Source organism: Cetorhinus maximus, chromosome 15 (genome assembly GCF_964194155.1).
Source record: "Cetorhinus maximus chromosome 15, sCetMax3.hap1.1, whole genome shotgun sequence".
NCBI lineage: Eukaryota > Metazoa > Chordata > Chondrichthyes > Lamniformes > Cetorhinidae > Cetorhinus > Cetorhinus maximus.
The window spans coordinates 10,847,736-10,874,652 of NC_135893.1; the positions used below are offsets into that span (position 1 = coordinate 10,847,736).

Here is a 26,917-nt window from a genome sequence, read left to right on the forward strand (position 1 = left end):
TTGAACAACTCAACATTTGCCCTCGGCTGTGCCATAACAATCAGTTGGGTGGATGTGGCACAAAAGGGAGCTTGGGGATGAAGAGTTGGTTTGAAGAGGGACATGGAGAATGCTGTGATTTGGTCAGTTTTGGTTCATCTCTTATCTGATTATAAAAGATATCTGTTTGAACACTGCATTATGTCTTTTTAATACAGTATTGTCAGCTTCTGTGAGAGCAAGGGATGGAAACGAATCTTGGACAACGCTCGAGAGGACTACTTACTGAAATGGACTGACACTAACATACCTTCCATCCACCAAGTCTTTCATGAAGGTATAAAGGGGTGTCAGAATGGTCCAGATCAGTAGTTGTCATTATTATAATCTAACTAAGTGTTGCCATAGCGAGGTTTTAGATCTTCAGTAATATTATAGGATTGTTTTAATCATTTGCAGTGGATAGGAGAATGTCACTTCTTCATTTTGCATTGTACGTTGATCAAATTGAGGTCTAGGAAATTCCTTCTAGTGGCTTTTGTTGTGTGATTGTGCAGCTTTTATCTTTTATTGTTATCTTTTAAGTTAGCCTTTATTGCAAGGGGAGATCTTGTGACTCAGTGGTAGCATCCCTACCTCTGGGCCAGAAGCTCTGGGTTCAAGTCACATTTCAGGACTTGATAGCCAAGGAAGGTGTATTCTAATGCAGCCAACCAAAGGTTGATCGTTAATCTGTGAATCCTTCCAATACTCCTATGGCAGGCGGTAAGGAGAGTTTCATGGTCAGCCATCTACAGAAGGCAACAACAAACCATGCCATAACCATGGAACAATCACAGAAGTCCATGGTTGCCAATTGCCTTTCAGGGCATTGTACCTGAAGAGAGAGAGAGCCTTTATTGCAAGGGAATTGGAGTAAGAGTAAGAGTAAGGATCTTGCTCCAATTGTATATGGCTTTGATGAGACCACACCTGGAGTACTATATGCAGTTTTGCTTACTTAAGGAAGGATATATTTGCCAAACGGGGTGCAACAAAGATTCACTAGGTGGATTCCTGGGCCAAGAGGCCTATGAGGAGAGATTGAGTTGGCGAGAGGTGATCTTATTGAAATGTATAAAATGCTTAGAGGGTTTGACAGGGACAGAAATGAGAGGCTGTTTTACCCTGGCTGGAGAGTCTATAACTAGGGATCATAGTCCTAAATGACTGATCCCTTATCCTGAGACTGAGATGAGGAGGAATTTCTTCACTCAGAGGTTGTGACTCTTTGGAATTCTCTACCCTAGATAGCTGTGGATGCTCAGTTGTTGAAATAAATAGATTTTTGGACACTAAGAGCATAATGGATATGGGGACAGAGAGGGAAAGTGCACGAGGTGAAAGATCAGCTATGATATTATTGACTGGCAGAACAGGCTCAAGGGGCCAAGTGGCCTACTCCAGTTCCTGTTTTTATAATACTCCTGAACAACAAGTATCTGCACATAGTTAGGTCTGTGGGTGGTGCTTTTTCATTGAATTTTTGTGCACATTATGACAGGTATTGTTAATGTCAGCATCAAGCACTTCTAAGTGACGTACAGCAAAATCAGATGCAAAGTGAAGCGCCCTTTATCACTTTTTCTATCCATATTAGGCAATATTTACACAAGTTCCAGTAAAACCTGTCTTTATATAGCACTTTTAACACAAATTATTCCAAGATGCTTCACAGTGACAAAATGGATGCTTGATCAAAGAAGGATATTAGAAGAGGGGTGATCAAAGAAGGATATTAGAAGAGGGGTGATCAAAAGCTTGGCCAAGTTTTGGGGTTGCAAGAAGGGTCAGGGAGAGGGGTTTATGGAGGGAATTCTAGAATGAAACTTAGATATTTGAAGGGATTTAAACACAAGATGAGAATTTTAAATTAGAGTCTTTGGGGCATTGTACATCAGCGAGGATAGGAGTGATAGGTGAATAGGACTTGGTGCGAGATAGGATTTGGACAGCAGAGTTTTTAAGAACATCAAGTCTATAAACGCCTAGTTTATGAGTTATCAGTAAAAAACAAAAGCTGGTATATCAATAGGTTGTTGGTAGTTTGGGTTGTTACTGTGTGAAATTTCTGTAACATTACAGCAAGTTAGTGCAGTATTAAAGCCAAGGACATCCACTAATTTAGAGGATTGGAGGGCATTTAGCAATAAAAAAACAGTACAAGGTGTATCATTGATTAACTTTGCTAATCTTTGGTTTCTGTCATTCTAATAGGTAAACAGATGTTAAACCAGATCCCAAACACTAAGGTTCTAACCACCAAGTTTGGCCTCTGCTCTTCCCTTAAGGACAACGAACGTATAATGAATAAGTATGGCAGAATCATGTTTTCAAAGTAAGTGTACTTATAGCTTGCATTTTCCTCCAAGTCTTTTTCTTTTCAAGGTTTGATTAAAACAATGTTAGAATGCCTAATTCATTGAGAGTTGCCCATCGTATTTTGGTAAACATGCAACAAAACAGTAATTGCAAATCATTGGCATTAATTTTAATTTTAATTGGCCACCCCACCGTTTTGTTAAATCTCACTACACGATTGAACGGCAAATCAGCTTGAGCTATTTTAGCTCCCTGTGCTCTTGGCACTTGTCTGAATAAGTTGAAATAAGGTACACGAGGCAATGAATATAACCACTGTTAATATTAAAATGAAGCTCCTGCCCAATTTCGCTGTAAACTCACAAGGCTTGGCTTCAACCCAAGTGGAAATTTGTCCATGGAGCACAATGGGTGGAGATTGCCACTTGATTTTCTGTCTCCGGTGCCCATCGTTATGCAGCATCATCAATGACAATGACTGGAAAATCTCTTCCAGTGTGTTTCATTTTCTTGTACTGAGTTTGAAAATAGCTTCCTATCATGCAGGTCATTGTCATAAATGTTGCAGCTTTATACGTTTTCTGTCTCTTTTTTACAAATGCTACTTTTAAAGCTTTTCTTTCATTCAACTTTTTCATATTTCTGCTCAAATCATTTTAGTTAGTTCCTGCATTTCCCAGGAATATGGTTTCAACAGCGGTTGCTACCTAGGGCAGTCAGTCTCTTGTCTCTTGCCTGGCCATAGTGACATCTCTCTACTAATCCTGCAGGTACCTGATAATAAACATGATGACAAGTAATTGTTAGATTAATGGCACTCTCAGGAGGGAAGGGGAAGAAAAGAAGACTTGCTGAAGATCGTATTAAGCAATAATCAATAAGTGGCAAGGAACATTTGCACCACACAATGCCAAGCAATGACCACCTCCAACAAGAGAGACTCTAACCATTTCCCCTTGAATGTCAGTGGCATTACCATCGCTGAATCCCATGCCATCAACATCCTGGGGGGGTTACCATTGACCAGAAAATTAACTGAACCAGCCATATAAATACTGTGGCTGCAAGAGCAGGTCAGAGGCTGGCAGTTCTGCAGTGAGTAACTCAGCTCTTGACTCCCAAAGCCTGTCCATCATTTATGGCACAAGCCAGGAGCGTGATGGAGTACTCTCTACTTGCCTGGATGAGTGCAGTTCCAACCATACTCCAGAAGTGAGACAGCATCCAGGACAAAGCAGCCTGCTTGATTGGCATCCTATCCACCACCTCAAATTTCCTCCACCACCAGTGCATAGTCACAGCAGTGCATATTGTCTACAAGACACACTGCAGCCACTTGCCAAGACTCCTACAACATTACCTTCCAAACCCACGACTTCTATCACCTGGAAGGACAATGCCAGTAGACGCATGGGAACACCACCATCTGTGAGTTCCCCTCCATGCCACACATCATTCTGACTTGGAACTATAACACCGTTCCTTCACTTTCCCTGGATCAAAATCCTGGAACTCCCTTCCTAACAGTACTGTGGGTGTACCTATACCAGATGGACTGCAGCGGTTCAAGAAAGCAGCCCAACACCACTTTCTCAGGGGCAATTAGATGTCAATGATGTCCATATCCCATGAAGGGATATAAAAAAATCCTTCCTGTAAATCAGCTGGTGAAATGAAACAACTAACATTTTTCCTTAGATGCTAATTAACAGTTTGATGACTGGTTAAAAAGTCAGACTGAAAGTTAGCAGGAATAATCAATTGGCCAGACTGCATACACTAGCATAAATTTTCCAACAACTCTGGCAAGTGTGAACAGTTTCCCAATTTTGGTATGTAATATGCAAAGTGCCACACCAGGAGCATGCAATCAGAATATTTCCTGCCACATTTTTCCTTGCTGAGATGAAGTATTACCTGTGGACTGCAATTGGGTTAAATGCTGAAAGGCTGATATGCTGAAGCTTTTTTCAATCACCTTAAGGGATATTTGAAAGAATCTTCTCTTCCTGGACATATCCCCTGAGGAGACTAAGTGATTGAAGGTGCCCTTGAGACAGTAAATTGGACGGTTAAAAGGAGTGGATCAAATGGCATTTTCATGTTCTGTACTCAATCATTCTCTTTAGAATAATTACAGTATGCAAACTGAGCATCTGAAATTATTCTGACATTTTTCAGCCAAACTGTTGCTGGTGGTGGCAGTCGATTACGTTGCTTTATGTTTTAAAGATTAATGGCACATTGGAACACTGAAAAATGTAGTCGCTGTAGATGTAAAGACGTTAGCTACCTTGTATCTGTGCTTCCACCTCCACTGAAAGTGCCCTGGTATTGCGACCTGATGATGTAAACTGGGTGCTGTGTGTTGAAGAAAAATGAAACAGGGACACTTGCTTATATATAGCATCTTTCATGACTTCAGGATGTCCCAAAGTGTTTACAGCCAATGAATGAATTTTGAAGTCCATTGTTGTAGCAAACACGGCATCCGGTTTTCGCGCAGCAAGAATCCACAAAGAGCAATGAGATAATGATCAGATTAATTTGGCTGTTTTAGTAATGTTGGTTGAGAGATATTACAGTAAGTCCCCATTTTAAGTTGCCTCACACGGATATAAGGGAGCCAGTACACACACTTAGCATTAGGATTTCCACTTTAGCAGTTTTTGTGTCAGGGAGGGCATGGTGTCACCTGACCTGATCAGTGCCATTTTGAAGCGGCTCCTCCCACTTGCTGACCCTCACCCTCGCTGCCTCTCTCATTCACTGCTTCCCTCCCTGATCGTCCCCCTCGCAGCTCCTCTCACCCTCTCCTTCCGTCTTGCTACCCCTCTCCTGAGCCCTCTCTCGCAGCGAGTGTTTGGGAGAGTGAAGCGGGGCACGCAGCAAGCAGGAAGGTAGTCCAGCAGGAGAGGGAAGTGGCAAGAGGGAGGGTTGCCAAGCGGGAGAAGGAAGCAACAACCAGGAGGGAGAGGGAAGCAGCGAGCGGGAGAGAGTTGGCATGCGGGAGGGTCAGCCAGTGGGAGCGGCAGCAAGTAGGCGATAAGCAGAACGAGTTAGCATATATGTTTAAATTAATTTTATATTGAAAGGTAGTTAATTCACAAATGCAGGAATTTAGGAATGTACGGTATTTCACCTTACAGGGTATATTGTTTTAATGTTTTTTTCTGATGAGACGTCCTACAGAACCTAACTATAGCTTTTACGTTGGTTGTAATGGGAAAATCTGATTCGCTTAACGTTGCACTTTTCGGGAATGCAGCTACAACATTAAGCGACGAATTGCTGTCTTGGCTAGGATACCAGGGAGAACTCCCCTGTCCTTCTTTGAAATAGAAGGGATCTTTTGCATTCAGCTGAGAAGGCAGACAGGGCCTCAGTTTATTGTCCCATCCAAAAGTCAGCACCTTTGATAGTGCAGCACACTGTCAGTACTCCACTGGACTGTCACCCTAGATATTGTGCTCAAGGTTCTTGAGTGAGACTTGAACCCACAACCTTCTGCCGCAGAGGCAAAGTGCTATGACCTGAGCCACGGGTAGGAAGCAGGGTGAAAGAAGAGTGCTTGCAAACCGTGAGACAGAACTAAAGTAAGCTGGCTACTTTTGAAACAAAACAGATTGGGTTTTCCTTTTTGTTCTATCTTTCTTCTCTAAATAAAAAGCTGGCTACTTTCATTTGAGCCTAAACTGAAGTTTCTCACTTCCTAACATTAAGAATAAACTAGATAAGAATCATTGAACTAGATATGCATGATGCAAAAAAAAAACTCGTACTTCCTATTAATAATGAGAAACAGTCACCAGGCGATAAGAAACTGCAAACTGGTGGAAGTGCTCAGTGTAGCCAGTACAATCATCATTCTCACTGTGATGGTACTCCCCCAGCATGAGAAATGATTCCTGTTCTTCATTGAAACAGAACCTTGTATTATTTCTGCTTTTCAGCATGATTTCTGGGGAAGTGCAGGAACTTATTCTTCGATAAAAACCCTCCATCAATATTTCAAATTATTGGGTCAAGTTTTACTGTTTAAATTGATTTAAAGCAACTTCAGATTTGTATCAACACAGTCTGGACAGTGTGGTTTATTTATTTGTACCTGGATCTGAGCGACAATAGTAAGGGTCAGATTTATTGCCCATCCTTCATTGTCCCGAGCAGGTGACGGTGGGCTGCCTTTCTTGAATTGCTGAAGTCCTTTGCTAATGGTGCGTCCACACTGGCATTAGGTAGATGATTAAGGAACAGTGTTATATGTTCAAATTAGGATGGCAGGTGACCAGAATGCAATAGTTTTCCCACAGCATTGCTGCTTTTGGCTTCCTGGGGAGTAGAGGGAGTACTGCTGTTGAAGTACCCTTGGCAAGTTGTGGCAGTGCATCCTTTAGATTGTACATACAGCAGCTGCAGTGAGTTGCTGGTGAAGAAGATAGATATTGAGTCCAGGCACTGAGCAAATTGCTCTGCCTTGGATGTTGTTGAGCTTCTTGAGCTCAGTTGACCCTGCCAGTAGGTCCTCTTTATTGGGCTGCGGAATTAATCAGTCCTGTAGCTGTTAGGAGCAGATTTCTAAAATAATTACAGAAGGTGAAGTATTAGTAGCAACAGGTAAAAATACAATGGAAAATGCGGTATTTACCAGTTGGTGGCTTATTTGACACGTCAGAGAGCAATATCAGAAGGACTGGTCTGAAGTGTTACTGAAAGAATGGGGGTGATTTTGAAATAAAAACAGAAAATCCTGGAAAAACTCAGCAGGTCCGGCAGCATCTGTGGAGAGAGAAACAGGGTTAACGTTTCAAGTCCATATGACTCTTCTTCAGATCTAAAGAGAGGTAGAAATGTGATGGATTTTATACTGTTTAAGAGGGGGTGGAGCAAGTGGAGCAAAATAGAAGGTCAGGAATAGTGTCCATGACATCTTTGTCAATCTTTCCTCAGCTCCCACCTTCTATTTTGCTCACCTGCTCCATCCCCTCTTAAACAGTATAAAATCCATCACATTGCTACCTCTGATTAGCTCTGAAAAAGAGTCATACGGACTCGAAACGTTAACTCTGTTTCTCTCTCCACAGATGCTGCCAGACCTGCTGAGTTTTTCCAGCACTTTCTGTTTTTATTTTAGATTTCCAGCATCCGCAGCATTTTGCTTTTATTTTGGGGGGTAATTTTGACTTTGGTTCTTGGTGTGAGATGCCCAATGTTAAATCAGCCAACTGTTACGCACCTTTTCCAATTTCCATAATCGAAATAATAATCAGGAGAAATTGTTATGGGTGGTTGCTCCTATATCACCCATTTTACATCACCAGCCAAAGTCAATGTCACCCACATGTGCATGGGAGCTGATTTTATAGCAATGGAATGATAAAATTCAACTCCCTCACAATGTTTTACAATAAGAATTCACTTTCTAAACAGCCAAAAATGTTTTTTTTAAATGTTCAGAAAGAGAAAACACAAAGGAATCAAAGTCAACTCCTGAATTACCTATTTGAATTTTAGAAGGCTGTGCTGGTAGTAAGTCTCCCTCTATAGGTTGGGATGGGGAACAATAGGGACAATTTTCAATCCCAGACTTAGCACTGCGCTGAACAATCGGGAGGACCGAGACCAGCCTGAAATTGGGGGTTGGGCCACATTAACATTTTATGCCTGTCAGGCCCCCACAGGCACATCTGAAGAGGGCACTGCCAACAGCAGCCTGAAGTAAGGTCCTGAGGAGAGGAGGATTAAAGGAGGCATTGACAGGAGATGATGACTGCTCCTCCCCCTCTTGAATCCACAGGGTGATTTTTTGAACGTTTGTTTAAAAAGGTCTTATCTATAGTTGACAGTCGCTACAGAAATTTCTGCAAGAGGATCCACAATGAGCCTTAGGCTCCTCATCTGCATTTTTACATCTGATTTAGGCGGCCACTGAGGGTGATTGAACTAGCCTGACCCACTTTTGGGTTGGAGGTTTTCTAGGTTTCCATGGGGCATCCATGCCCTCATTGCACCCATTTTTCACCTGTAAAACAGATATAACAAGGTCAATTGCTACCTCAGTGACAGAGATTAGCATTTGATAGGAACTTGGCCCAGTAAATGGGTGCTACGGAATTTATAGTGAGGTAAGTTCCGGATCTCGGTCATAGACCAGAAGCCAGAGGTAGGTTCATTGGAGAGTGAGTCAACTCATGGCAACTAGCTGCCTCAAAAAGCAGCATTGGCAGAGGTCTGTGAGCAGGATGCCTGGTTGTCAGGCAGCAGTGTGGGTACAAAACCCCGTGAAAGAAAAAATAATGACATAAGAATGCAGATGAGAATAGGAGTCATATATCATCTTTGTTTTGTACTTTCATAGAATGGTTACAGCACAGAAGGAGGCCATTTGGCCTGGCACAGCATGGCTATATTGTTCCTTGATGTATCTTGGGGGGGTCTTCTCTATGATGAGCCCACATTTACATTTCTTTTTTAGCTGAGATTCAGTGTTATACAATTCTATGTTTAAGAAATAATTTGAATAGCACAAATCAAAATATGAAAAGACAAATTAAAACAAGGCAGTGGCAGACATTTAAGGGGATATTTCAGAATACACAGAATAGATACATTCCAACGAGAAAGAAGGATTCCAAGGGATCACCCCCTGTGGTTAACTGAAGTTTAAAAATAGTATCAAACTTTTTTTTAAAAAAGCATATAATTGCGCAAGGATAGGTGGCTGGTCAGAAGATTGGACAGAGTATTAAAAAAAGCAAAGAATGACTAAAAGATTAATAAGGAGGGAAAAATTAGAGCATGAGAGAAAGCTAGCTAGAAATATAAGGACAGATAGTAAGAGTTTCTATAGATATTTAAAAAGAAAAGAGTCAACAAAGTGAGTATTGGCCCTGTAGAAAGCGAATCTGGGGAATTCATAACAAAAAATAAGGAGATGGCAGATGAGTTGAACAGGGATTTTGCAGCAGTCAGGAAATGGAAGGGAGGGAGGAACTCAAGAAAATTACAATCACTAAGGAAGTGGTACTGAGCAAATTGTTGGAGCTGCAGGCTGACAATTCCTCAGGTCCTAATGGACTTCATCCTAAGGTCTTAAAGAAGTGGCTAGTGAGACAGTTGATGCATTGGTTTTAATCTTCCAAAATTCCATCAATTCGAGAAGGTTCCATTAGATTGGAAAATAGCAAATGTATTCAAAAAGACACGGTGACAGAAAGCAGGAAACTAGGCCAGTTAGCTTAACATCTGTCGCAGGGAAAATGTTAGAAGCTATTATTAAAGACACTATAGCAGGGCACTTAGAAAAATCCAAGGTAATCAGGCAGATTCAACATGGGGGAATTGAGTACAAAAGTAAGGAAGTTATGCTTCAGTTGTACAGGGCATTGGTGAGACCACATCTGGAGCATTATGTACAGTATCGTCTTCTTATTTAAGGAAGGATGTAAATGCATTGGAAGCAGTTCAGAGAAGATTTACTAGATTAATACCAGGAATGGGCGGGTTGTCTTATGAGGAGAGGTTAGACAGACTCAGCATGTATCCGCTGGTGTTTAGAAGAGTAAGAGGCGACTTGATTGAAACATATAAGATCCTGAGGGGTCTTGACAAAGTGGATGTGGAAAGGATGTTCCCTCTTGTGGGGGAATCTAGAACTAGGGGTCACTGTTTAAAAATAAAGGGTAGCTCATTTTTTCTTTCTTAGGGTCGTGAGTCTTTGGAACTCTTGTCCTCAAAAGGTGGTGGAAGCAGAGTCTTTGAATATTTTTAAAGGCAGAGCTAGATAGATTCTTGATAAGCAAGGACGTGAAAGATTATTGGGGGTAGGCGGGAATGTGGAGTTGAGGTTTCAATCAGATCAGACATGACATTATTGAATGGCAAAGCAGGGTCAAGGGGCCAAGGGGCCTACACTTCCTAATTTGTTTGTTCTTATGTACCTGTTACCCACATACAACAGAGAGAGTTTCTACCCATGGCACTTCAAATAAATGTAAAGTAACCACAGAAAAAGCAATCAGATCATCAGATAAGCTTTCAAAATGATTCCTTCTTCATATGTTTTGCTGAATATTCTCAAGGTTCATGAAACTGGAAGAATTTTATCCTGAAACATACCGTATGGATCTTAGAAGTGAACGTTATGCTTTCTATCAGGTCTTCCAAGGTAAGGTCTTCTCTCATTTTAAAAAGTTATTCCTTCTTTTCCCCGTCGGTGCTTTTTATTCCATGGCATTCTGCTTCCCCAGCCCCAGATTCCTGCAACTTTAGTTTAGTAACGCATCAGATTTCATTGGGTTGACTCATTCTCTTATTTACCAACTGGCTTGACTGCCTCCCTAAGATTGTCTGAATGCCATTCAGGTGGGCAGTTATAAGTTCTTCCTCTGTGAGGAACATGAAATTGCTACACCAGTTGTCCTGTTCCTCCAGCTGACCGATTTCAATCACCATGGACAAAGCTTTTCCCCCAGTTTTACAAAGGTTGGCTCTGACAGGGTCAGATATGATTCACATTCGATTCTTTCCCCTTCCATTTTTGAGCCATGGCTGATTCACCCCTCTCCAATGACCTCTGCCTGACATAACCTGTGTGGAATATGAAGTATTGCAGGCCAGCTGTGCACAGAGAGCAGCAAGTGATATTGACTTGGCAAAGGAGAATTTTTCTTCTTTGGGTCAAATGACCTTGGGACTTGGAAGGACATAAGAAGTCAAATAAATTCTTATGGTGGATTAAGAACTCGAGCCAAAGTCAGCATTATAGCTTGGAATTGTTTTAAGTTTCCCACATGCTGAAAGCACAGGTGCAAAATTTTTTAGGGAGCATTAAATTTAGATTTTTACAACCTCTGAAACATGCTTGTGTCATTGAATTATACAGAATAATTTAAACTAATGAATTTCTTATGATTAATTAGCCCCTCTGAAGTGATGTTTATTGTTCAGGTATTTTGGGTCAGCTGTTATTCCCAATATTTGAAGGTAGGTTTGCGGATGTAAGGAGAAGGTTTCAGGATATGAATCTGGAGTACATAAAGAACGCTGTGACAGTAAACAGTAACACAAAGCCCCAAAGTGGGGAGAAAGTACAGCATAACAGGCAATACTCTGCAAGCTGAAGGTCAGGAAGAGAAGAAGGTGACTGAATTATCAGGATGACCACAGATGATGACTCACATCTGGTATATTCCAGCGACAAAACCAGAGCATTGTAAAAGAAGTCAGCTGATATTAGTCAACACTATAATTAGCTAGTGCCTTAGGGAAGTAATTGTATAAGTTTTTTTTGATTGTGCTGCTGTGAAACATGCTTTACATCAGAAAATAATTTTTGAATTTTCTGGCTAAAAACCCCTAATTGAATTTTTGGAACCCCGAGACCCTGACTGAGAAAAGAATTCTCAGCTATGGTCTAATCAAATGGCAATTGAAATGCGTTGTGACCTTACTTGGGTCACTGGGCAGTTGGAGAGAGAAGGTCATGTGACAAGCCAAACCTTTGTGTGTTTTAAGCACCCTACTTTCTCTCCTGAACGGGACAAGCAACTGAGCCACTGAAGGAACAAGACCCTGAGTGGATTCCTTTTCTCTCTCTCTCTCGCTCCCCATCCAGTTTGCAAGTTTTTGAACCGTATCTGTTGATTTTGACCATCCAGGTTTAGCAGACGGACTTTAAAAGAATTTAGCCCAGTGCTGTTGTCTCCAGAAAAACAGATGAATCATCCATCTACACTTTTAAACAACATCGATGCCAGAAGCAATAGGACTGCCGCATGAGAGCAGCAGGACCTCTGAGTGAAAGCAGGGAGATCACCGAATTCAGCCTGAAGCTTGCCAAATTACCAAAATCCATGTACCCTTTTAATTTTACAGGACTCCAAATTACTTAATCTGTCCTCCCACTCTGCAATCTATTTGTGTGTGTGAATTGCTTTTGACCGATGTGTATGTGTGTTTGAGATTGACCTCACCTACGAGGACCTCAGAAATGTGATTCTCCTCAAGGAGTTCAAAAACTCCCTTCTGCTTTCTGTAAAGACCCGCGTGGAGGAACAAAGAGTCTCCAAAGCCAGACAGGCAGCTGTCATAGCAGACGACTTTGAATCAACACAAAAACTCCTAACTCAAAATAAACTGAGATCTTGGTAGCCCGTATAGGCTCAGGACAGTGGGGGGAGAAATGTAGATGAAGCTGAAACAGGCTTGAGAGAAAAGGGGATTAAAGAAGGAAATACAGATCAATCTCCAACTATTAAAAAAAAAAGGAACCAAGATAGTTAACCAGTAGGGGCCCAGTGTGTTTTCACGGAGGAAAGCTCGGACACCTGAGGGAGAATTGTTGGCTAAAAAACTCGCAGGCAGTGCTGCAGTTAAGACAGTGTCTGTGGCCAAGAAGGCCATAAGCCTGTGTTCCAACGTGGCCAATGGCCAGAATACCTACCAGGATTTTCTGTTTAAAGGGAAAGTGACTCTTAGTTTTTCTAAAAAGCCAGAGAAGGAGATCAGCACTCTTAGAGGTACTGGTTGTGGCAGGAGACGGAGATTTTCCACTTGAAAGCAGAGTGAACTCCAGTCTGCTGGTTAAGGGACTTACTGGAAAATGTGTCGAGGTTCCATTATTAAAAAATTACCCCGCAAGGAAAGCTGGTCTCTGGGGTAGTGATGGTTGGGCTAATTCCGAGCTTACCAATATAGGGGCTTGACCTCTTGCTGGGCAATGACTTAGCAGGATGTCAAGTACTGTGTCCAGAGCCGCTTACAGAGACTGGGGAAACTGATGGGAACCAGCAAAATTCTGCCCAGGTGCAGAGGGCGGAGGGGGTCCCAAAGATTCCACAGTAGACAATAGAGTCAGCAAAGATTAAGGAGGCTCCAGGAAAACCAATAGAATGTAAAGGGGCCAAGGTAGGACCTGTAGAGTTAAAAGAGGCCACGGTAGAGCCCAGGGGATTTAAAAGAACGAAATAGAGCCAGAGGAAAGGAATAGTGCTGGAACTGAAACAGCAGGGTTTGAAGGAAATGCACCAGAGGTTGGCTGGCTGGCAGAAACTTTCTTCCAGGATTTAAATAGGAACCAGGGAAGTTCCCAAGCTTGCCAATGGAAATGAGGGAAACGCCTCACCTAGTCAAAGTGCCACAGGGGAGTGCAACGGAGGCTGGGACAGCTACCGGCACGCAGTAGTGCCCAAGAGGACTTGGGACTGGCTGGGGTAAAACCCATTCCAAAACAAAAAGGGGAGGTAATACAACCCTTTGGAAAACACAAGGGAAATACAAGTGAAGTTAGTGTGGCACTGCCCACTAAAGGATCAAATGGTCAAGTTCAAATTTCAAATCTAACTAAACCCAGCAACCCATGAAGGTGCAGGAGGAAACCTCAGACACCTTACCGCAGTTTAAAAACCCTTTACCACCCACTTTCACCCGAGAAAGAAGATTTATCAAAGTACCAGACACAGAACCATTAAACCCATGGGTTGTGGACACTGCATTTAAAGGGTTAAGAACTTTACAGGCAGGGCAACGATGCGGAAGCAAAAATTTGCATAGTATAAGCCTGAGAAGATCACTCCAGAACAGACTGTGAAATCCAACCTCTTCAAAAACTCAGACATTGAACTTGAATTCCCACTAAATTCGAAATTCACAAAAAAAAACACTGTATGGACGCTGGCATTAAAATACCCAGAGCACTACCACCAGATGTTAATGAAAACCAAAGCCCAGTGGATGATACCTAACAGGGATTTAGACTGGAAAAGGCCAGAAGGCACCAGTTTTCTGAAACGAATGCCTTCCTTAAACCGGACCCCAACATGAAAAGCGATTCACTTACAACTGTGTCTCACCCAAAGAGGGTGATGAGAAATTCAACCTTAAACAGAGCAGAGCTATCGCAGTGTAAGATTGATAAGTGAGTGTTTGAGTATGAATGTGTGTTCATGGATTTTTTTTTGGAGCAACCTCGCAATGAAATGCTAACATTGTAGCACCTGCTGCCTCTGCAGAACTGGACAACCAACTGAGATGCTGAAGGAACAAGACCCAGGGCGGGATTTTCCAGCCTCGCCCGCTGCTGGGATCATCTGATCCCACCAAATGTCCATGGACTTTTGGCTGGGCCGCCAAATCTCCCGTGGCAGCTCCCTTTTACCCTTTTAATTTTACTGGGCTCTAAATTACTTGATCTATCTTCCCAATTCTGTAATCTATTTGTGTGTGCGTGAGAGTCAGAGCGTTGTTTATTATTTTGTCTTAGACCGGATTAAGTACAATAAAAACAATCCTGCTTTCTTAATAAAACCTGTCTGATCATGCCTTTTATGGTCATAGCAGGGAAACAGTTAAATACTCAAGGAATTGGCAAGTATACCCATTTTTTTGCAAAAAGAGCCTGTTGCGGTCCAATGAGGAGAGGGAAAAGAAGGGAGCCATTCGACCCCTCCTCAACTGATCACTGCACTGCCATTGAAGTGATAGACTTACCATTGGAAGACAGCCTATGCTGCTTTGAATATTGATTGTAAATTTAACATTTCCAAGTCCGTACTGGTATTTTGAACATCTTGCTATACTGTTCATAAGAAAAGCCTACACAATAGAAATTTCACTTTGCTGCACCACTTTTACGGACACAATGTGGGCAATTTTTGAGGCCAACTATCAGCGCTCCAAGGGCCCTGAAAGACTTTGGGCACAATATTGGTTTTGGTAATTTTTCAGGCATCCATGATGGCCACCTAAACCAGCTGTTAGCCCCCCCTGAATATGGTAATTAGTGATCATTGGCCTATTTTATGGCCCCTTAAGGAGGTCAGGCTGCCTTGAGTGTGCTCCACTCAGCTTTTCCAGTTGTGGATGTGGCCTAGTTAGCAACTACCATCAAAAAGGTAAGCATTTTGTTTTAAGCTTGAGGTGCTGCCACTGTTGCTGTTGCTCTGAACATCACAGCATTCCTGAGGGCAACTCCTGGCTTGCAACCGGCCAGTGAGGTAAATGCATCACCTGATGTCATGTTAACCCACATGGATCACGGTTGCGAGGTAGATCCATTGTTTTCCCAGGAGATTCAGGATGTTTTTCCACTACTGAAGATGCTGACTCATGTTGGAATACAATTCCTTAAGGTTCTGTGCCACTGAGTAGTGATCAGGCCTGGGACCCTTCACTGTCAGCCACTGACCCCCACCCTCGCACCCCTACCAGTCCAGGAAAATTACTGCATTTGCTGTTGGGAACTGCTTTTGCATGGCCATGCCTCCAACCATCTCAGATTATCAATAGCTTTGCAAATGCTAGCAAACCCTTCCCCTACATTCCCACTAACTGGAATAATCCAGATGGAGGTATAAAGTATGTTTGCCCTTGGACAACTCTGAGTGGCATTTTTGGGGAGACGGTGGCAATGTCATCGGACTAGTGGTACAGAGACCAAGGCTCTGGGACACGGGTTCAAATTCCACCACGGCAACCGGTAGAATTAAAATTCAATGACTAAATCTGGAATGGAAAACTAGTCTCAGTAATGCTTACCCTGAAACTATCATTGTTTGTTGTAAAAACCCATCTGGTTCACTCATGCCCTTTAGGGAAGGAAGTCTGCCATCCTTACCTGGTCGGGCCTACATGTGACTCCCAGACCCACAGTAATGTGGTTGACTCTTAACTGCTCTTTGCAATGACCTAGCAAGCCACTTAGTTCAAGGGCAATTAGGGATGGGCAACAAATGCTGGCCTTACCAGCGACACTGCCATTCCATGACAGAATAAAGAGAAAAAAAAATAGAATGAGCTGACCAAAACAGAACCAGTGTATTTAACTGCTTGTTGATATGCACAGTTGGTGAGCATTATCTCACACTGATGTTTGCTTCCTGTTCCTCTCTCTCAAATGTAGAAGGCCAGACATGGATATCTAAACCTGCTGAATCAAGTCAGGGCAGAGGAATCTTCCTCTTGAGGACTCTTGATGATATGGCAGCCTTTTGTGAAAAACTGGAAAGCGTGGAGGAGAATCCCTATTTCAGAATGTGTTTCTACGATTCTCCTCTTAACAGGATAGTGCAAAGGTGATTTAAAAAAAAACAAAGTCCAAATAAAACTACAGCTTATTTGCATAGAATAACTCAAAAGGCGATCTTAAATGATGTAACATGGAATAAAAGCCCTTGCTGGAATAGTGCCTTTCCACTATTACGCTTGTTGCAAGATTGCAGCATAGTCCGTACTTGATGTATCTTTCAGATTGCTCTGTGGGTGAACTCTACTAATCTCAAACAAAACTGCTTCAGTCATGTAAGAGGGTCGGCTGGTTAATGAATGAGAAATCTAGCCCAAAAGTTATTGACCATGGTGAAAATGCAGGGAGGAAGGAGAGCATGTCAGTCTTTAACTTCAACAGCAACCCTTATAAAACCAAGACAAATTGTTGAAGTACCAGAGTGATATTTTTGAAATTGCATAACAGTAACTGTCCAAAATTTAGCATCAGTTAACAATATCTCTAAGAATAGCTATCCAACTCAAAACACTATGGTATCATCATTGACTGTACAGACTTGGGCAACCATGTTATCACTACCCATGGCCTGCACTTATTGGACATTCTTATGATTGAGCAGTAGAAGTGATTGGCTTATCTCCATCTCTAGTGGCAAGTGGTAAACACCAGGAACAATCCACCTCATTCCCTTCTCTCAATGACAGAATATTTAAAAGAAGCATAAGGTTAAGGAGGAAGGAACACCATACAGAGATGAAAGGGACTCACTGGGACAAAGGACATTAAATGTAACGGCATCGGGCTCTATAAGGGTTAAAAAAAGGCAGACTGCCTAATCCCAGAATCTATTTTGATCTTTCAATATGAGACTGATCCGTGGATAGTGATGGGACTAAACCTTTATTTGGCATGAAAGTTGGAACGTCACGCATCAGTGGTAAAATGATATTAAGGATGTTTTGGACAATTGGAAGCTGCCTGATGGATGCAGCAGATTCATCAGTTCATTCAACAAGCAATTATTTTCTCTGACGCTCAATATGATCATCTTGTTCAGCTTCTTGCTGCAGGAGCTTTTGGTCTGTCTCAACAGGTTTCTTCAGACAGGCCCAGATAAGCGACCCTGACTCTGTACACACAGGCATCAGACATGTCTGAAAAGAGTTTCTAAGGCGTAGTGTCAACTGTGTGTAGTCCTCCTCTTGCTCTCATTCCCTCCACCATTACAGGAGAGTACGCATAGCTGGGCAGTAATGAAATTGCAGCAAGAAAATCACTGATAAACATTGCAGTGCCACTTTAAGAGGATATCAGGAAGGCTCCATTAAGCTGCAGTAACTTCCTTAGTTTCTGCATTGTTTTGGTCTTGATATTACAATCAGTTGCTAGGAGATTCAGCAATGGACCTAACTGAAGGGAACACACCTTTCTTGCCACACCTGTTTTGTACAAGGGTTGCCTATTGTGTGTCATTTCCTCCTCCTGATTAAATTATAGGGAAGGCTCCTCATTTAAATGAACTATGCAAGTACTTACTGTCAATAAGCAGCACTATTTGATTTGGGTATGGGTCCATTTCATGATTAAATAAGTAATTGGTGCTCAAATGTGCATGAGTGTAGTGAGCACAAGCCCCCCTTAACGCCTTCACTTTTCCTTTCTCCTATAGACTGCAGGCTTTGAACTCTAAGCTTGGACATATGCTTTTTCAAAGGGAATGTAGTAATTGAAGCACAGAACCATTATATCTTTTAAGGGAAGCGTAGATAAACATTGGGCCACAGAGGAGCATAGAAGGCTACGGGAAAGAAGTGGATTAGTGGGATTAGTTTTGCATTGTTCCAGCAAAGAGTTGCCCCAGGCAGGATAGGCTGAATGGCCATCATAGCTACTGTAAAATTCTTCTGGTTCTATGTGTCATTAGATGAAAAGGATATGAAGAAATCACTGATTGTTGTCAGTGAGGCCTTCACCCTGATAACCTGTCCAAGAGAAAACAATAGATGCACAACAGAGGAAACAATTGTTCCCCATTACTTGGGATGTTCTGATCAGAACATCGAGAAAATTAAGGAAAATGCAGAGGAAAACCTGTGAAGATAAACTGGAAAAACAGGGAAAATATGAGGGAAGACTACTTCCCCCCACCCCCACCCCCCAACTCCCAGTCAACACGTGCAACTTTGTGATAAACGCCACGGGGGGAACCAAATCTCTGTAAGTGGAGGAATAGAAAGTGACTGATGCCTCTTTAGATAGAGGTGCTGAGAATGAAATGTCTGTCCATAGAAATGTACCAAAATGTCCGTATATTTTACTCAAGCAGGTATGTTGTCGAGCCCTTACTCCTTGAAGGTAGAAAGTTTGATGTCCGCTCCTACTTTCTGATCGCTTGCACCTCCCCTTACGTGACTTTCTTCCGCCACGGTTACGTGAAACTGACCTGTAATGAATACAATCCAAATTCTGATGATCTGACGGACCACCTAACCAATCAGGTAAGTTGAATGTGGCATGAATGCCATTGCATCGGGTCACCTGTCACACACTCCGTCCATTACACAGTCATCACATGTTCATCTCCACGTCCAATTTCACCCCCACATGCTTGGATCAATAACATCTTTCATGCCTGCTACTTCTGGGAAGTGCTTTTATTATGTTTATTTTGGAATAGTTGAGTCTGGATTAATATCACATTGATATTATGTCATTGCCTTCTGAGATACCCATGTGTTTGGGGACAGCATTGCAGTGTATACGAGGCAGGTTATTTCGTTTCCTATCGCTGGAGGATAAGAGGTGGGGAGAACTGGCACAACTTGGCTTTTGGGTGCCATTTTATGTTGGCTGAGTACAGGGCAGCTGAAATCTCAATTTTACATGGCCAGTCTGTCCAGACCTTCTCCAATACAGTCAGAATCAGAGAGTTGAAAGCACAGCTTTATGGCAACTCAGCATGTCCTTGGTGTCTGTATCCAAATCCACTCTGCAGTGCAAGTTGGCAAAACAAAACAGAGTGATGAGCAGAATTTGTTTACTCTGTAAATTGTTGTGATCTGGAATGCAGTGCGTGAAAGGATGGTGGGAGCAGATTCAATAGCAGCTTTCAAAAATAAATTGGATATACGTTTAAAAAGGAAATGTTCGCAAGACTATGCGAAAAAGGAGAGTGGGACAAATTGATAACTCAACCCAGGCATGATGGGCCGAATGGCCTCCTTGTGTGCTGTCTTATTATTGCTTCACACTCGCATCTCAAGGTTTGTCACTTGTTAATTTGAAGGTAATTCTTTATTTGCCACATATTTTTAGAATAACATTAATTTGAAAGATTTTCCTGCAACCATGAGGGAAATAAACAGAAAGATTAATCGGATTTCAACAGCAATGAGATATTCATTTTTCAAAATTACACCTGGGAAAGCCTGATAAATACTAATAATAATTGTTCAAGTGGGGTTCAGTGAACAATTTTCACTGAGACTGAGGGTTTGAATTTCAGGGATACCCAGCTGATTGGATGCTGTTATAAGAGGTTACATCTCAGTCTGAGACAGGGGAGGGTGTGGAATATTGGCCAGAATTTTTCGCTCGGTGTGCGGGTGTGCGCCTGACAGGCTCGAGCGTAAAATGATGTGTGATGACGTCGGGCGAGTGTCCCGACGACATCGCGCACTCGCGCGATATTTCAGTCGGCGGGCATGCCTGGGAATCGGCAGCGCGCCCACTGACAATTAAGCGGCCTATTAAGGCCCTTAATCAATTAATTGAATACAATTTTTCGCTGCCCGTCCAACTGTTCGGTTGGTGGGTGGGTGAAAAGGCCAAGCAGCCTTTGCATTTTTGGCAAAACCTCATCCACAGGCGCGATGAGGTTTCGGCCAGTAATTTTAAAAAAATGTTAAACTTTTTGCACTCCTATTTAACATATCCTTGCTCATGTGACAGAGTCACATGAGGAACCATGTTTTCATTATTTTTTATTTATTTATTTTGAGTGCTGAAAATCTTCAGCTTCCTGAGGCAGCTCTGTGCCTCAGGGAGCTTTTACTGCGCACACCCTGTGCGCAAGTGCGAACTTCAGCACTCATGCTCCTCCAACGCCTCACCCCAGCGGTGCTGTGCGATGCAGCGTGTGTTTCACGCTGGCTGGCTGTTAATTGGCCAGCCAGCGTGAAATCGGGGCTGGGGCCCGATCGCGGTTGGTGGTCGGCTTCCCGACCGCTCCCAGGCCTGCACCGCGCCCACCCGACGAGGGCAAAATTCTGCCCATTAGTTATCTTGATGGGTGATGGGAATAGAACATGGTGGCAGAGTTAGTATGAGGGGCGGAAAAGCCAAATAATTGAATAAAAACGAGACTAAGGGAACCAAGGAACATGGATATAGGGTGGGCACGTAGAGTTGAGGTAGAAATTTAGTCATGATCTTATTTGAATGGCAGATTAGCCTTGAAAAGCTGTATGGCCTACTCCTATTTCTTACTTTCTTAGGCTAGTGCCCTCATGGTAGCATTGATTTTATCAAGCAGAAAACTTAATGAAGGAAACAAAAATATAGGGTGGAATTCTCCCATGCCCCCGTTGACAGGATCAGAGTGAAGAATTCAGTGAGACGTCCAGAATTTGGTTTCATACCAGTGTGAAATAACAGCAGGATCTTCCGATACTGCCCGCCATGGCGGATCACAATTCCCGCTAGAGGCTGGCGTGAAACCGATTTGCATCCCGCTAATGAAATGCAGACGCAGGCCTAACCAGAATCTTCCCCACCACGTCCGATTCTTCATGAAGCCAGCGGGAAAACAGGCCAGTCCAGAACATGTCTGGACCAACATGGCATTGCAAAAGTCTGGACTTACCTTAAGGGCCTTGGTCCACTTGTGGACATCTGATGAGAAGATGTAGGCCTCCAGCTACCGGACCCTGGAGCACTATGTGCAGCACAGGGTGGGTGGAGCTTCATCCATGTGGGTCCTCCACGAATCATCTTCCAGAAGGTGGGAGTTCTCCACACAGCAACATTGCTCAACCTTTGGACCTTCTTCCAGAGGTGTCACCATGGGACCAGACCTTCTTCCAGAGGTGTCACCATGGGACCAGACCTTCTTCCAGAGGTGTCACCATGGGACCAGACCTTCTTCCAGAGGTGTCACCATGGGATCTGACCTTCTTCCAGAGGTGTCACCATGGGACCAGACCTTCTTCCAGAGGTGTCACCATGGGACCAGACCTTCTTCCAGAGGTGTCACCATGGGACCAGACCTTCTTCCAGAGGTGTCACCATGGGATCTGACCTTCTTCCAGAGGTGTCACCATGGGATCTGACCTTCTTCCAGAGGTGTCACCATGGGACCAGACCTTCTTCCAGAGGTGTCACCATGGGACCAGACCTTCTTCCAGAGGTGTCACCATGGGACCAGACCTTCTTCCAGAGGTGTCACCATGGGACCAGACCTTCTTCCAGAGGTGTCACCATGGGACCAGACCTTCTTCCAGGGACCAGACCTTCTTCCAGACTCTTTGCCTTGGGACCAGACCTTCTTCCAGGGTCATAGCCATGGGATCGGACCCTCAAGCTATAGATGGAAGGCAGCAGGAGGTACTGCTGGATGGCGAGGGGCTGTAGGGGGGGAAGGAGTTTAAATAAGGTTAGGAGATGACTGAAGAGGTTGCGGGGGAGGGGTGAAGGCTTAGAGGGGTCGTTGATGGTTGGAGGTGCTGGAAAGGGAGTACAGGGATGTAGCAAGGCAGCCAGGGGGATGGAGGGGGAGGTTGGGCAGGGCTATGTTGGTTGCCGGGCTGAGGGGAGGGAGGGGTTATGTCCAGGTATGAAGGGGAGGGGCCTTATGTCCAGGAATGGAGGGTGGGGTGGTTATGTCCATGTGAGAAGGGTCGGGGGGCATTATGTCCAGGTCTGAAGGGGCTCACAGGGAGGGGTCAGTGGAGTCAATTGTTGATTCCTGGGGATTGAGCTCACAGTAGGCATGGTATGAGGCAATGGTCAGGGTTACAGGGGACAGAGGGAACCTTTAGGGTGTGAGGATTAGGATACGATGGTGTTGCTTGAAGGGGCAGTGAGGGTCGTTGTTGGGGACGCATAGATACACATGGACTTGGGGGTGAGCAGGAGGAGGGAGGGCAGGTCAATGTTTATGGGGGTGAGATTCTTGGGGAGGAAGGGAATGTGTATGTTTGCCTGGACATTATCAAAGGGAAAGGGAGTGGATTGTAGGGTGGTCGAAGGTAATGGGGAAAAGGTGGTCAATGGTAATGGGGGAAAGAGCGTGGGTGAGTGGTGGAGGGGAAACAGTGCCGGAGCGCAGGAAGAATGTCACAACCACCATGCTGGTCTGGTCGAAAATAAGTAGAGCCTTAATGAGGAGGACCCAAGATGCTGCATCAGAGTTGGGTCAGTGGGTGGGCAGAGATTCAGGCCAACTAAAAGGGAACCCCAGCAAGCAGTATTGACAATGCTAGGGTCCTGGGATCTGAGACGTGGACAGAGTGTGTATGGGAGACTGCATGCACATGGCTCGCAAAGGCCCTGCCACACACCCTTCTCCCTGCAGATTCACTCAGGGGATCAGGTGTCCACAGGGCTGGGTGAGGGGGGGTCATTCACTAAGCCTTAAGAACCACGCTGAAACAAGGCAGTACACATTACTGCAGTGGAAGTGATTATATTGACATAATTTATAATTGTAAAAATCATTTGTTCACCTATGCAACTAGCTGTGATCAAAGTTTCTTTATTTTCGTTGGCCTACTGCTTTTTCCATGTGCTCCCTTGACATCTGCAGCAGGGGTGGAGGCAGCCTGCAGACTAGTTGGCCCTGTTGCCTTTGATGGCTTTGGCACCTGTCCTCTGGAGGGCCTCCGCTTTCTTTGGCTATTCTCCTGTGGACCAGCTGCTCTCTCTGCGGTGACAGAGGACGGGGTTGAAGGGGTCACAGGCAAAGGGGATTCAGAAGATACAACCTCTGAGATTCCTGAGTGGATGACCCAGGGGAATTCATCTGCTGGTCGTCCTCCACTAGGGTGCCCGAAAGCCCTGGCCTGACTTCTTGAGGTGAAGGGGCACCTGGAGGGAGGTCAAGATGCACTGTGCCCGTCTCACATGCCAATGGCAAAAGCTTCCCCTATGGCCACTGTGGTGGAGTGCAGGTCAGCATGAATCTCTGTCAGGATCTGCTGGATTAGGACCTCCATGGAGTCCGTCACCCTCCCCATGGAGACCTCGATGCACACGCTGGTCAGCACCACTTCATCGTAACAGGTGGACGGAATCCTTTGACTCGCGTGCCATTCGGTTGAAGACCTCCAAGACCTCTGCCTGACGTTCCCCCACCTCTTGCTTACTCTCCACCATTGGGTTGGAAGGCCAATTCCAGAGGCCCATCATTGGACTCCGAGCTTGCAGATGCCTCTTCTCCACCAGCCCTCCAAGTGCCCATGAAACAGGCTTTCCCTGCCTCCTCCTGCTGCAGACACACGTCCATGCGGTGACCACCAGAGTGTGAGACCCTTTCTAAACTAGAACTAAACCCCACCCAGGTGTGTCTCTGGGATGGTGGAAGGTGCAGGTGTTTGCTGTGACACTTCTACAGGTGCACATCTCTCCCCTTGTCCCCTCTCCTGGTTCATCTCCAGTCTAGGGCTTCTCCTGAGGCCTGACAAGGGAGTCCTCAGTCTTGGGTCTTGGCCTCTTCCTGGCAGTGCTGACCTGTAAGTGAGAGGAGAGGGAGAGTGGCAGCATGAGCTGCCCCCAACACAGAGGTACACTTGGGCCTCAGGTTTCTATACCATGGATGGATCCTTACTGGGTGAAAGCCCAAGTCCAAGCTCCCCATCGCCAATTGCCCGATCCCACTCCAGACCTGCCAGCTGGCCTGCCCTCTCTCCCAACTCAGTGAGAGGCCTCCGATGTGGACGCCACCCCCCACCTCCCGTGCCTCAACTTCTCCTGCTCAAAGACAATAAAGAAAAGATGGATTGGGGAGGAATTGTATGTTGCATCCATTTGTACATTGCAATTTCATGGGAAAAACTTTCCCCCTGTCGGGGGGGGATTGTGTGGGGGTGGGGTGGGGGGGGCGGGGGCGTGCATGAACCCGATCGGCGCCCCCAATCGGGGACGCGCCACCATTTTACATGGGCGGGCCAATTAAGGCTCGCCCAGCGTGACAGTCACCCGGAAGCGCTCAGCACTCCCTGTGCGGGCGGGAGGGGGATTCCCTGAGTCTGGTCCTGCGCTCTTTCGCGCAGAAATCTCCCTGAGGCACAGAGGTGCCTCAGGGAGATTTGTTTAAGTTTTAAACATCTAAATAAAGAAATTAAAAACTTTTAAAACATGTCCCCTCGCGTGACAGTGTCACATGAGCTGGGATATGTCAATGATTTTTTCTAAAAATTTTTATTAGATTTCAAAACCCTTCATGAAACCTCATCCCGCCTGTGGATGAGGCTCCATGAAAAATGCGAAGGCCGCCTGGGCTCATTGCCTGCCCCCCGTCAACCTTAAGGTTGGATGGGCAGCTCAGTTAATTGAATTAATGACTATTTAAATGGCCTTAAGAGGCCTTTGACAGGTCGGTGGACGTGCAGCCGACTCGGCTGCGCACCCCCCGAACTGAATATCTAAATGACGCGTGGTGACGTCAGAATGCCCGCCCTACGTTACCGCGCGTCATTTTACGCGTCGGTGAGAGGGACCAGCCCCTGCTCGCTGATCGGAGAATTCTGCCCCATGGCTCTTTTCCCATCCTTCCGCTTTTAAGATAGCCCACTGTTCTGCAGCAGGGCATTATGCTCTGCAAGTTGCCCAGGAGGCTTGTGGGCCAGATCCCTCCAGAGCACGGAGCCCATTCACATGCAAGGATAAGGCTCAGAGAGGCATCTGATTGGCGGAGGCTGCTGGTGCCCTCTGTGCCTGAGCCCATTCCGCCCTACCCCACTGCCCCACCCCTGCTTTCATACATCATTTGATCTCTGTATGTGGAAGGGTGAAAGAGGCAGAGTGGTCTCTCCACGGCAGAGTGGATGAACTGCAGTGGGGCTATGAGGAACGACTATGCTGTTGCCATTGAGGCCCATGTACCCTGACATTCATTGGTCTCATTGTGGTTACTGCGAGCAGCTGAGGCTTTACTTACCCTGGTGCGAATGAGGTCGCTCAACCTTTTCCGGCATTGTATAGCTGACCTGTGTGGACAGCCTGGGCACTTAGCGCATTGGCTAGCTGCACTCATGCAGGGTTAGTTTTGTCTGCTCCTCCCATCAGCCAGGTCCAGTACATCCCTCCTGACCTTGACATGGTCCAGGAGGACGTGCAGGGAGGAATCACTGAACTTGGGCACTGGGACTTCACCTCCCCTTCCAGACATCTCGGTAGGTTGTATTGACAGTGAGGATGTCCCAGGGGCCTTTTAAACGTGACGCCCGGGTATAATGATGGGACACTGGTCACTCAGCCCGGCCCGGCCCGCAAGGCATCGGGAAACCCCTGACTGCATAATTAATGATGCCGGGGCTGCAAGATGTCATGGGATTTCCTGTGGACCTCCGCAGCAGGAAACACTTCCTGTCCCCACACCCCACCACAGGACTTAGTCCCGGATCGGAGAATTCCACCCACTGAGTTGCAGAGGCTTGCCAGGTTGTCTGGGGATGCAGTATTTTTCTCAGAATCATTATTTTAGCTAATAATTTGACGCACATCAGTCACTTTGCATGTTTGTTTTGTAATCAAATGCATCAACTTCTTCTGATATCATGCCTGGATGAGCGCAGCTCCCACAATACTGAAGAAGCTTCACACCATCCAGGACAAAGCAGCCCGCTTGATTGGCATCACATCCACAAATATTCACTCCCTCCACCATTGACACAGGGTGGCAGCAGTGCGTACCATCTACAAGATGCACTGCAGGAATTCACCAAGGCTCCTAAGACAGCACCTTCCAAACCCACAACCACTACCATCTAGAAGGACGAGGGCAGCTGATAGATGGGAACACCACCACCTGGAAGTTCCCCTCCAAGCCACTCACCATCGTGACTTGGAAATATATCGCCGTTCCTTCACTGTCGCTGGGTCAAAATCCTGGAACTCCCTAACAGCACTGTGGGTGTACCTACACCACATGGGCTACAGCGATTCAAGAAGGCAGCTCACCACTACCTTCTCAAAGGCAATTAGGGATGGGCAATAAATGCTGGCCCTGCCAGTGAAGCCCATATCCCATGAATGAATTTAAAAAAAGTAACTTCAAGCAGTCCACCCCCTCACCCCCAGCACAGAAGCTGGGCAATGAGTAAGAAAGAGCTGATCAAAACAGGGTGAAGTACGATGGGACTCCTTGTGTCCTGGGCTATTTTGGTTACTGTGAAGGCCTGTTAGGACCCCTAGAAATACTCAGCGGACAGGGCTCTGGCAAACAAGCTCTTAACGGTAGAATAGGCAGAGGAAGATGTGCTATCTGGAATATTTCAATGGTTGTTCTGGCAGACAAAGGCTGCAGCAGAGGGAAACCTCCAATCATCTGGTTTCCTTACCACTGGATCAAGG

General features: G+C 44.9%; 1 protein-coding gene across 1 annotated transcript in view; it reads left to right on the top strand.

Annotated features, from left to right (window-relative positions):
• Positions 1 to 26,917, top strand: part of LOC144691133 (protein polyglycylase TTLL10-like) — a 123,896-nt gene that overhangs the window by 70,239 nt on the left and 26,740 nt on the right. Inside the window, exons 4-8 of the mRNA XM_078559200.1 lie at positions 198 to 316; positions 2,236 to 2,356; positions 10,422 to 10,507; positions 16,241 to 16,412; positions 18,672 to 18,843. Coding sequence (XP_078415326.1) covers positions 198 to 316; positions 2,236 to 2,356; positions 10,422 to 10,507; positions 16,241 to 16,412; positions 18,672 to 18,843 — 670 coding nt within the window. The remainder of the gene's footprint in view (positions 1 to 197; positions 317 to 2,235; positions 2,357 to 10,421; positions 10,508 to 16,240; positions 16,413 to 18,671; positions 18,844 to 26,917) is intronic.